Below are 13554 nucleotides of genomic sequence, written 5' to 3' on the forward strand. Positions count from 1 at the left end.
CAAACAAACAAATAAATAAATAAAGGTATTATGTGCAACTAATGAATATATATTAAAAAAAAGATTGAAGTAAAAATTGACTTAAAGTATGGAGGCCTATGATGTGGAAATAATACAGGGCTGCGTTAGGGGACTTACTGTCCTTTCTTTCGTTGGTGGATAGCTACATGCCTCAGACAAGTTGCTAGTATCTTTTAACTTGTTTCTTCTCCTTTTAAATAAAGAAGTTGGCTATTGATTATTACTATTATGATAGTAATATAATAATAATAAATGGCTATTTTAGCACATCCTGTTTCATGTATATTATCTCATTTTAACCACCTAGCTACTTTTAAGATATGTGTTACCATTTTTTAAAACTTCAGTAATGGATAATGAAGCATATATGTCATCAGAGGGGACAGTTCAATTAATTTGTACAAATTAAACACAATAAACAGAAGCTCCCCTCCCAACCTCTTTTAATCTTTATCTTTTGTGTGTGTGTGTGTTACTGGGGATCGAACCCAGGTCAATCTTTATCTTTTATTTCAATAACTACTATTCTGATTTCTAGCAGACATTCTTAAATTTTGCCATTCTTGGATTTTATATGTATGAAGAACATGATGTTTCTCTTTGATGTCTCTTTTTTTAATGTTTTATTTGTGAGATTCAGCCATACTGGTATTCATTTCTTGTATGTATTTGTAGGTCACTTTCCTGCTTTATAGTATTTCACTGTATCTTTATATCACTTTTTTTCCCCATCTATTGCTGATAAGTATTTGGGAAGTTTTAAGTTTGAGGCAATTGTAAATAAGGCTACTCTAAATATTCTAGCATGTATCTTTTGGTGAACATACCATTCTCTTCAGTTGAGCATGTACCTGGGAATGCAGTTTTTGTGTCCTAAGGTTTATGTATGTTTAGCTTTAGTAGATAGCTGCTAGGGAGTTCTCAAAGAAGATGATACTAGTTTATACTTCCAACAGTGCAAGAGAGTCACAGTTGCTACATCCTTCCTAATGTATCCCCTTAGTATATCCCATCTTCTTTGTTCTAGTCATTCTGGTGATGTATGGTGATATTCATTTCTTGTATGATGTGAGATAGTTGAAGAAGTAGAGATGTTAAGTAACTTGCTCAAGGTCATAAAACTAGTAAGTTGTGGATTCAGGATTCAAAACTAAGCAGGTTGTCTCCAAAGTGTAGTATACTATGCTACCTCCCTCCTGCCACCTTTGCAAGTTTTTTTTTTATTTTATAAGAATAAAATATACTTTTGTCGATGCCAATGATAGCCAGGTATAAGAAAAGGAAAGAAAATAGTAACATGACCTGAAATTATATTTGTTTTTCACTTTTGAAGTAATCTTTAAGAATTACTTAAAATTATTCTAAATGTTATAGTAACACAATACTTAGAAAATAGATTTTGCTTCTTTGATTCACTTGTAATACAACAAATACCTATAGAGACCTTGCTGTGGGCCAGAAATTGGTGAGTAGATAGATATGAGACAATCTCTGCTCTTAGGGAAGATAAGGTGATAAATGACATAGAAGGTCACTGTGGTATTTGCTGTTGTTATGTAGAAGGGGCAGTTGAAGCAGGGCTCTACTTACTAAGTCATACAAAGTTATGACCTTTCATACACAGTTAATTCATTTGAGAAGGTTATTTACTGTCCTGGGATCTTCCAAATTCAGTTATTAGCTCTTTCTTCCTCAGAAGGTAGTGAAAAGGAGGAGAAAAGGAAGTTGAACAACTGATCTTTCTCTGGGGTGGGGAAAGATAAAAACTTCTCACCTTTAGCCGGCTGGGGTTGTGGCTCAGTGGTAGAGCATTTGCCTAGCATGTGGGAGGCACTGGCTTCAATTCTCAGCACCACATATAAATAAATGAATAAAATAAAGGTCCCACAACAACTAAAAAAATTATTTTAAAAAAAGTTCTCCCCTCATAGTTTCATAATCTTATTCTTTGTTTTGCTATAATTTTAAAATAACTTTTATAGATGTATAATGTACTTGCTTTAAAGAACACAGATCATTAAATATGTCAGTGAATTTTTACAAAGTGAAAACATTTATGTAACTTCCAACCTGATCAAGAAAAGAATGTTACCAGCATGCTAGAAAACCCCTTAGCTACACTTCTGGACTCTACTCCCCTAAGGGTAACAACTATTGTGACTTCTGGCATCATAGGTTAGTTTTGTCTGTTTTTGTACTTTATAAAAATGGAATCATACAGTATGTACTTTTTGTGTCTTTTTGTTTAATGTTGTTTGTAAGATTCATAATGTTGTATAGAATTTTATAAACCACTAATTTTCTTTTTTTATTGATTTTTAAAAAAAAATAAATGACAGTGAAATGCATTACAATTTTTATTACACATATACAGCACAACTTTTCATATCTCTGGTTGTATATAAAGTATGTTGACACCAATTTGTGTCTTCATACATGTACTTTGGATAATGATGTTCATCACATTCTACCATCCTTGCTAATCCCCTACCCTCTCCCTTTCCCTCCCTCCCCTCTTCCCTATCTAGAATTCATCTATTCCTCCCATGCTCCCCCTCCCTCCCCTGCTATGAGTCAGCCTCCTTATTTCAGAGAAAACATTCGGCATTTGTTTTTTTGGGATTAGCTAACTTCACTTAGCATTATCTTCTCCAATGCCATCCATTTACTTGCAAATGCCATGATTTTATTCTCTTTTATTTCTAAGTAAAATTCCATTGTGTATAAATGCCACATTATTTTTATCCATTCATTCACTGAAGGGCATCTAGGTTGGCTCCACAGTTTCGCTATTGTGAATTGTGCTGCTATAAACATTGATGATAAACCACTCATTTTGATAGCTGTATTGTAATCCACTGTGTGTATCACTATTTATCTTGTTTATTGTTGATAATCATTTAAGTTGTTTCCACTATTTAGTTTTTATCAATAGTGTTACTATGAATATTCTTGTACTGTCTCTTTGTTTACATATCTGAGAGATAATTGGTAATTATCATATGATGTACATAAGTTCTGTATTAGTACATACTGCCAGTTTTCCAAAATGATTGTACCAATTTATACTCCCATCAGCTTTGTATGAGAAGTTCAATTTGCTCCATATTTCTTTTGCATTGAGAATTATCAGTCATTTACATTTGTGATTGTGTGTGTTTCACAATAGTTATAATTATATTTCTTTGGTAACTAATGTGGTCAAGAGGTTTTTCACATGTTTATTAGACATTTATTAGACTCATGTCATTTTCTATCACAAGTTCTTTATGTATTCTGGATGTTAGTCTTTTGCCATATATATATATTATTCCTTTGAGACTTAATCTTTCACTCTCTTAATGGTGATTTTTGGTGAACAGAAGATGTTTTAGTTTAATATAGTCTAGTTTATGAGTCTTTTTCCAATATGATTGATACTTAAAAAAATAGTCTTTCCTGTAAAATCTTTTTAAATGGCTTTTGTATAGTGGGATTTTACCTGTATAAGATATACTATTGTTATATATACTTTACCAGTAGATTTAAGAAGAAGTATGACTATATAAAGGAAGTTATCAACAAATTTTAGTTTTGGGATTGTTTTAGGAAAAAAAATCAAAGATGGATATGAGAATAATACTCTGTTTTAACAAAGGGAAAATTAATTCACTGCTTTTTCTTCTGATTAAATATATGAACTTACTTTTAAACAACTTAGAAAAAGTTTTTTCTGTGATTAGAATAAATATTATTGTTATTTTCTAAGAAGCCATTCAATTTTAAAATAATTGAAATATAACTACCAGAAGCTCTTATTCTAAATGTGGTTTATCACATTTGTGTCTAATAATTTTATTTTCTTTTAACATTATTAGAACTTTTTGAAAATGAACATGTACGTATTGGGCAAAAAGGTAAGCTTTTAGCAAGTTATGACAATTTCTGAAAAATGGGACAGTTTAAGTAAATGTCTCCATAAAATACCTCCTACTGAAATTTAATCTCTGAAAAGCTAAAAACCTAAGTAGGAGTAATATTAAACAATGCAGATAATCTGATAGTGATCTTTATTTGTATCTTTATGTTGAAGGAAATGCATCATTTTAGTCTCATCAGTAAATGTCAGATAAAGATGTGCACAGTTGGCTCACTGAAGACATACAGACACACATTCTTCAGTGACAGTACATTAAAACTAGCAGCAATAGAATTTCATTTTATAATCAAAGGGGCAGGTTTTTTCTTTGATGCCCCCACACACCTCTCATTAGTGTTAATGAGAATGTGCTCCTGTATGTTCCTGCTGGCTGTCACAATGGTTAAGAACTTAATAACTGAAGCAGCTTTTTTGTATCCTGGAGAATAATTTCCCCCTTTCTTTTGATGATTCTTTTCCTTGTGTTTATAAATCCCATTGTGTCTTTGAACTCTGAAGTACAGATACGTCTTTGTGTCGAAGTGTACCTTCTATAACAATTATCTACCAAATTCCTTAGTTCAGTTTTTCAAAATTATATTTAAATGACTTCATTTGTGTGATTTGACACTTTCATTAAACACAATTGAAAATTAAAGAATGTTTCATCTCTTTATTTTATATGATCCCTTTATTCTAGTCATGCCATTTTTGTTTAGTAAAAGATTTTTTTCCTCTTTGAAGAGAAATATAATAAAATAGTACTGTTAGACATCAACTATTGTCTAATGTGTCCTATTTTTTGGTCCTTTATTTATTCAGTGAATAACCCATATTTTCATTAAAGAAAATAAACATGAAAGTTTATGACAAGTTGCTAAACTTGCCTGCTTAAGAATAATTTTGGCTGTCTTAAAATTTCGTCAGATCTTTGTTTTTCTCCTTTAAAAATCCCTCTTTATATTGATTTTTGGGTTAGCTAAAAGGTCATCCAATAGAATGGATAATTTACATTCTTATATAGCCCTTAGTAATGATACTTTATGTACAGTACCATTTACAGGTATTAGAACTTTCATGATTTACTGGAATGTGTAAAAAAAAAAATTAAGGGTCTATAGATATGACTTTACTTGATCATAGAGAATAAAATTTAACACACACACACACCCCCCCCCCCACACACACACACACACACGCACCATTAGTAGTTTTCGATCCATGGAACTGTAGTTAAAGCAATGTATTCTCAAGGTACCTACATTTAAAAGCTTTTGTCAGGCTGGGTAGAAGCTAGAAAATCTTAAGACTTGACACTTTTAGGGTTATAAATGGGGCAATATAAAAAGCTAGGGATCAAAAGGAAGAAAATGCCGGATTTCTGTTCTCGCGACTAAAATGCTCAGGGGTCACTCCAGTCAAACTGGGCTAACTGGGCTGCACAAAATAACCACACAAGAGACACAAATACCTTTTTCTTTGGGGTCGCTGTGACGGCTCCTCTGACCTTAAGGGTCCGCAGAAAGAGAGAGAGAGAGCACGCGCTGACCCCTTTTATTGAGGAGAAGCTATTCAAATGAGGCAAGGGGACAGGTTTCAGGGGGCTAAGTATCTTCATGAAGTCCACTGTCAGCAGGTTGACTGACACCTGGGTAGGCCACACCCAAGGACACAGTAAGAGAAGGGGACACACACAAGGCACTTCCATGGAAGATTCTATCCTAAACAGGGCAAGGGGTTAGATTACGAAGGAAGAGGTGAGCATAGCTCCACCCATGGGGCTGTAGCAAGACACACCCATGCAGGAGACACCGACCCTCACACCCAAGAAGGGTGCCACATTTCTGCGACTGAGCGCCTCAGCAACCAGCTGGGGAGTGTAACTCAGTCATGTGTAAGGTTGACCTCCCACAAGAAAAGGTGTAATTATTTATATTTTAATAATCTTTCAAATATAAAGATTGTTAGCTTCCCCAAAGATTTATAATTAAAGATTTGGTGATGCTTCTTACATTATGAATTTTCTAATGAGATTCTAATGTACCTTTGACAGTTCTAGCAGAACAAGATAGTGCTGCTGCTCAACAGTACATCAGACAAGGCAGTCCCACAGCACTAAGAGCTGAATTGTGGGCCCTCATTTTGAATATTTCCAGTCAACCTGAGGTAAGATGAAAAAATGACAAGTCACATTTGAGCTGTTAATGTTTATTTTTCAAAAATCAGTAATTCAAAATGGAAACTTTTGTTTCTTAGTCTGTTATTTACCGCCCCCCCCCCCCCCCCGATTTTCAAAATCACTGTAGTTTTAGGTTCTAAGACAAAACTTAACATGTTACTTAATCAGTGTTCTTAACATAGGCGGTTTTGTTATGTGATCCTATATATTTCCAACAAAACCATAAGTAACATTTTGAGAAGTGGAATCTGATAATTTAGATAAATAAAGGTGTGTGATAGAATGGAAATGTTAGAATAGGAAGAAATAAAGAAGGGCAACTCAGTATTAAAACTAAATGAATGATTTGTTCTTATATTCACCTTAAATACATACTATTCTCATGGTTATAAAATTTGACAGATTATTTAGGCATATTATTTTTCCAAATCTGAGAACATTTTATTTTATGAAGTATGATGAATATGAAGGGAATTCACCAACAGAAAGGTATTCAATTTAATAAAGGAAAATTTTATAAGACATTGATTCTTCCTGAAGTACTCTTAGTGGATATATGTATAACGGTCTAGCTAGCTATACTAAACATGTCTATCTAGCTTACTAAACATATATCATTGAGGAAGTTACTTAAGTTTCTTCAAGCCCATACTTACATATATATCACAGAATAATCGTGTCAGGTATACAAAATAATGTATGTGAGTCTTTTATCACAGTGCCCAGCATGTAAATAGTCACCACTAATGGTATTAATAATTACATATTACATTTAATTATGTTAAAATTAATTATAATTAGTAATTATGCAGACTTTAAGAAAATAAAACATTAATATATATTATAAAAGATATACTTTTGCCATTGCAAATTTTGAATTCATGTGTATATTTATTTATGTATGTGTATATTTTTAAAATCTCTTATGAACAGTGCTGTCAAAAATTATGTTTCCTTTTTAAAAGTATAACACTAGTGATTTATTTTTTTAATTTTTTTGTTTTAATTAGTTATACATGATAGTAAAATACATTTATGAACTTTGATATATCATACATAGATGGGATATAATTTCTCATTTTTCTGAGTGTACATATGCAGAATCATATTGGTCATGTAGTCACATATATACATACAGTAATAATTCTGTTTCATTCTACTATCTTTCCTACCTTCCATCCACTCCCTTTCCTTCCCATCACTTCCCTCTACCTAGCCTAAGGTAACACTATTCTTCACTGGTGCCCCCTGCCTTATTGTGAATTAGCATCCGCATATTAGAGAAAACATCAGGCCTTTGGTATTGTGGGATTGGCTTATTTCATTTAGCATGATATTCTCTAGCTTCAACCATTTACTGGAAAATGCCATAATTTTACTCTTCTTTAAAGCTGAGTATATTCCATTGAGTATATATACCACATTTTCTTTATCCATTCATCTATTGAGGGACACCTATGTTGGTTTCATAGTCTAGCTATTGTGAATTGAGCTGCTATAAACATTGATGTGGCTGTGTCACTGTAGTATGCTGATTTTAAGTCCTTTGGGTATAATCCAAGGAGTGGGATAGCTGGGTCAAATGGTGGTTCCATTCCCAGTTTTCTGAGGAATCTCCATACTGCTTTCCGTAGTGGTTGCACCAATTTGCAGTCCCACCAGCAATGTATGAGTGTACGTACCTTTTTCACCACATCCTCACCAACATTTATTGTTGCCTCTATTCTTGATGATTGCCATTCTGACTGGAGTGAGATGAAATCTTAGAGTAGTTTTGATTTGCATTTCTCTAATTGCTAGAGATGTTGAACACTTTTTTATATATTTGTTGATCAATTGTATTTCTTCTTCTGTGAAGTGTCTGTTCAGTTCCTTAGCCGATTTATTGATTAGGTTATTTCTTTCTTTTTTTTTTGGTATTAAGTTTTTTGAGTTCTTTATACATCCTAGAGATTAAAGCTTTATCGGAGGTTTATGTCATAAAGATTTTCTCCCAATCTGTAGGCTCTCCCCTCACTTTATTGTTTCCTTTGCTGAGAAGAAGCTTTTTAATTTGAATCCATCCCTTTTATTCTTGATTTTACTTCTTGCGCTTTGGGAGTCTTGTTAAGGAAGTCAGATCCTAGGCTGACATGGTGAATATTTGGGCCTATTTTTTCTTCTATTAGCTGCAGGGTCTCTGTTCTAGTGCATAAGTCTTTGATCCACTTTGAGTTGATTTATGTGCAGGGTGAGAGATAGAGGTTTAATTTCATTTTGCCACATATGGATTTCCAGTTTTGCCAGCACCATTTGTTGAAAAGGCTATCTTTTCTCCAGTGAATGTTTTTGGCACCTTTGTTTACTATGACATAACCATATTTATGTAGGTTTGTCTCTGTGTCCTCTATTCTGTATCATTGGTCTACAAGTCTATTTTGGTGCCAATACCATGCCTTTTTTATTACTGTAGCTGTGTAGTGTAGTTTAAGGTCTGGTATTGTGATGCCTCCAGCTTCACTTTTCTTGCTAATGATTGCTTTAGCTATTCTAGGTCTCTTATTTTTTCCAAATAAATTTTTTGATTGCTTTTTCTACTTCTATGAAGAATGTCATTGAGATTTTAATAGGAATAGCATTAAATCTGTATAATGCTTTTGGTAGTATGGCCATTTTGACAATATTAATTCTGCCTATCCAGGAGCATGGGAGAGCTTTCCATCTTCTATTAAATTTCTTTCTTTAGCGTTGTGTAGTTTTCATTATAGAGGTCTTTTGTCTCTTTTGTTAGATTGATTTCCCAGGGTTTTGTTTGTTTGTTTGTTTGTTTTTGTTTTTGTTTTTTTTGAGGCTATTGTGAATGGAATAATTTTCCTAATTTCTCTTTCAGTAGATTCATCGCTGATGTATAGGAATGTGTTTGATTTATGGGTGTTGATTTTATATCCTGATTTATTTAAGAGAAGTTTTAGACCAAATGATATTGCTGGATATTCTCTGATGCTAAATTTTGGACTACTTTGTTTTTCAGTGTGTGCTTTTCATATTCATAATTTGTTACTCCTACTATATGCATTTCTAGAGCTTATACCAAATACTCTTTAAAATGTCCTGTTTTTACTGGTAATCATGGAATTGTATAAATACTTATGTATTTTAGAGTATAAATTAAAATATTAATATAAAGTTTGTCCCTTATCAACTATATGTTATAATATATTACAGTAAAACCATATGTTATAATTTTGACTCTCCCATCCATGTTTTTCTCTCATTACACTAAAAACTGCTGAGACTAAACAGTGTAGAGTGAGAAGTAGGAGGACTAGTTTAATCACAAGGTAACACATTTAGCTTGGCCAAATCTTATTTTTTTAACTGTACAAACTAGATATCTGTATTTCCTAACTCCTTTCTAGTTTCAGATTCTCCTGAATTTTTCCTCTAGAATTGAAGATATATTTTGTCAATATCATTATTATATGTCTTATGTTGCAGGCATTAATTTATTCACAGCATTTTATAGTGCCTTGTCTTCCAGGAAACCTTTCCTAATTCATATGGGTGAGTAGGGGTCCTGGTAGGAATACAGATGATAACTGCATATCTTCGTGCTGCTCTGGGGCAGCAAATTGCCATATAACTGGTTTAACAGATATTTTTAGATCTTCAAAAATTATAATTGGGTGGAAAAAACATTTTTCCCTTAATTCAATTTACTATTTATATCCATTTGTTAGGAAACTCAAAATTTTAAATCCACATAATAATTTTATTTTGAATAAACATTGAAACTATAAGGTATACAATTCTGCCCATGTATTGATAAAATATATTAGACAATGGTTGATTCTAGTAAACAGTAGCATAACTCAAATTCTGTGAACTCTACCTGAACTTGTGTCTAAATCACTTGATAACCAAGGTTTAAGTTTAACCTAAATTTCTCTGAGATCAGGAAACTCATCTCTGAATTACTATTATATCTCTATGTTCTAACCTGGAATATTAAACATCTGATAATTTTTAAATGAAATATACTAAAATTTTACATTTTACTTAGGTATATGATGTGATATACAAAAAATAACAAAACATAAAATATTTACTTGTCAAATATCTATATACGTAATTAGACAATATAATTTACATATGTAAATTTAACATCATATGTAATTGTGTAATTCTTATGTCTATAGTATCTTTGTTGCAATGTCAATTATCAATAAGTTCTTTTAATTCACTTTGTATTTTAATAGGTAATAAAGTCAGTGTAAAGGGATATGTTGGAAAAAGCCAATATATTCTAAGTTATTGTTAAATTGTGTGAAACAATATATAGAAATTATAAACTTCAGAAATGGAGTACTTTTCATTATATCATCTGTAAATTTGAAATTTTTATTGACAGATGAGAATTGTTGACCAACATGGTACAGTTTTCATTCAGTTAGTCAGTATTTCATATGTAATGCTCTGCTATTAAAATATTTTAATATTCATCTGAATCAGTATTTGTACATTAATTTATTAGAATACTGTAGAATTATATTTATGGGCTAGTTAGCTATTTGGAACAATAAGAACCAATAAAAATTTTCGGGCTGGGGCTGTAGCTCAGTGGTAGAGTGCTTACCTAGCATGCATGAGGCTCTGGGCTCAATCCCTGGTACCACATAAAAATAAACAAATAAAATAAAGTTATTGTGTCCATCTACAACTATAAAAATATTTTTAAAAAAACAAGAACCAATAAAAATTTTCTTCAGAGTTAAAAACATTTCATTCACAGCATTTTGAAGATGTATTTTTTTGTGGAAGCATGTGATACTAAAATTAGTATTTTAGTAATTACTTTAAAAAATATTTAGTAGTTCTCTAGCATTGATTACAAAGGGAATACTATTTATTTATAATAGAAAGTATTACAAATGCAATTTCAAATAAATTTAGCAACTAAAATTAAGTTCTCTGAGTACTTATAATTCATGGGTTATAATGCAGATATGAATACATATTCCATATATATTACCTAAAGAAATATTTCCTTAAATTGATATTCTTTGTTTATGTCAGTAAAAATGTTAAAGCAAATTTCAAGTTAAAATAAATTATCACCAAAATTGTTCTAAAGCAGTGTTTTTTCAAATGTCTGTAAGACCTGTTAATTCTCAGTGCTTTATGTGGGAGATACAAAGGTCCTTGAATAAAATACAAAATCATTTAATAAAAATATGTTAATAAGAATTCTCAAGGGTAATCCCCTTCAACACAAAGGTCATTTGTTTGACCAACCATACAGCTTAGAGAACCACTGAGAAAAAAGGGAGACTGGACTGGCCAGTTTGGATCAACTGAATCAACACTGAGAGTGTTGAATGATGGGTGTCACAGCCAGTAGGCCTTTACCCCTCAGACATCCATGTATTAAAGGGGAAAAAATGTCAGAAGGTATCATACGGCCTTGATTAAATTCAACAGCCATTTCTAATCAAATCTTTAAAGTAAATGGAATTATTGAAACATAGTAAGACTAGTTCTCAAAACACAATAAGTACACAATAAGTAACAGAAATGCCAAAGTTCTTTTCATTAGAATTAGGAAAAAAGTAGTAATACTATCATTATTATTATTCATCATAGTTTTTTGAGGTCCTAGCTAATGCTATAAGATATGGAAATGAATTGGTTTATGTTTGGGGACAAAAAGAAACATAGTTATCTTCTTTTTAGATGATTGATTGTCTACCCAGAAAATCCAAGAGATCAAAAAATTACTGTGATTAGTAAGAGCTTATGATATATATATATATATATATATATATATATATATATATATATATATATATATACACACACACACACACACACACACATATATATATAATAGTGAATTTTACCTTCACGTCTCTCTATATAGCATCAACTAACTAACTATAAATAAATAGAAGGAATGCCAATGGCATAGAGAAAGGGGAACAGGGAAGTACTGGAAGCTAAAATGGAGCAAGTTCTATTCCATGCATGTATAATTATGTCAAAATGAACACCAATATTACCTATACTGATAGTATACTAATAAAAACATGTAAACAAGACATTTTGGTAAGACAAATGGATGTATGAAAAATATACAGAAATCAGTATTTCCAGAAAGTTAGAGTAAGATATCATCCTGTAATAAATATTCCTCCTTGTCCCAGGTGATCCTGTCCCACAACTCTTACTTGTTTAGGAAAATATCTCTGGAAAGAATCACACAGAGCAGTGTATATGATAAAGCCAAGCAGTGGGCATGGGTGGAGACCAGGTCTGTGAGATGAATGGTGGCATTCAGAAGAATGTAGGGATCTGCTAAAGCAGTGAGACAATATTGCTACCTCCCTTTAAGACAGCTACTACCCATTTGATCCTGACCTTTGTCCTTAATATTCTGATCAACTTTTTTTTCTGATCAAGTATTAACCTGATGCTTAACTTTATTACAGTTTCAAGCCCTTCTCCCGCTTTACCTTTCTCCCTCATTCCCTTTCCTTTCCTTCTTAGTCCTTTCCTTTTAATTTTCCTCTTCTTCCTTCTATTTCTTATTCTCTATTAAATAAACATTAGCCTATCATCATGATACAGAGTCAGATCTTAAAGTATTATGAGACCGTATTCTAATATAAAATGCTGATTTATTTTTATACCATATGATTGTTTTTACTACTAGTAGTGACTTATTATGTTTGAACTTACTATTTTGTAATAATTTGCATATTAGGCAGTATGGATTAATCAAATCTCATAGTTTTGTGGCCTTAGTTCTGAAATGTTAGTGGAAATAGTAATCACTGATCTATTTCATTTTATTGAAATTAAATAAAATTCAATCCCATTTTATTGGGATTAGATGAGTTAATTCATGTTTAATTGTTAAAATGGTGCCTTGTATTTAGAAGCTACTTAATAAATACTATATTTGCTATTAAAATTAAATGAAAATCAATTTAGCAAATAATGAGTGAATACCCACAAAGTGCCAGATGTTATCATGAGTAAAGGAACAGGCATATTTGTTGAACATCTTATATTGGTCAGGCTTGGGGGATGTAGTAATGAATAGAACAGAGTTCCTATTTTCTTAGTATTTATGATATTATTAAGATTGTTACTTATTAAAGTTATAGAGACTGGCTTTATAAATGTGACTGACCTCTAATATTTTGACCTGTTTTACATTTAGGACATCTTGTATTATGAGCAACTTAAGATGAATGTGATACAACATGACCTTTTGGTAGACAGTCTAATATATAAAGTAAGTAAAAATATGTATAGTTTTTTTCCATTTCATTATCATTAAAAATTAAGAGTTTTTCATATGAATGGCAGGTACTAGGTGCAATGATATATGTTAAACTTGAAAAATAATTTTTAGTGCCAGGAACCTGTAATCACAGCTACTCAGGAGGCTGAGGCAGGAGGATTGCAAGTG

General features: G+C 31.8%; 1 protein-coding gene across 2 annotated transcripts in view; it reads left to right on the forward strand.

Annotated features, from left to right (window-relative positions):
* Nucleotides 1–13554, forward strand: part of Tbc1d19 (TBC1 domain family member 19) — a 130623-nt gene that overhangs the window by 63728 nt on the left and 53341 nt on the right. For both annotated transcript variants that reach the window (XM_027936598.2, XM_071614204.1), the window contains exons 10-12: nucleotides 3879–3917; nucleotides 5973–6085; nucleotides 13303–13377. In XM_027936598.2, the coding sequence (XP_027792399.2) occupies nucleotides 3879–3917; nucleotides 5973–6085; nucleotides 13303–13377 (227 nt within the window). The remainder of the gene's footprint in view (nucleotides 1–3878; nucleotides 3918–5972; nucleotides 6086–13302; nucleotides 13378–13554) is intronic.

This window comes from Marmota flaviventris, chromosome 7 (genome assembly GCF_047511675.1).
Source record: "Marmota flaviventris isolate mMarFla1 chromosome 7, mMarFla1.hap1, whole genome shotgun sequence".
NCBI classification, from domain to species: domain Eukaryota; kingdom Metazoa; phylum Chordata; class Mammalia; order Rodentia; family Sciuridae; genus Marmota; species Marmota flaviventris.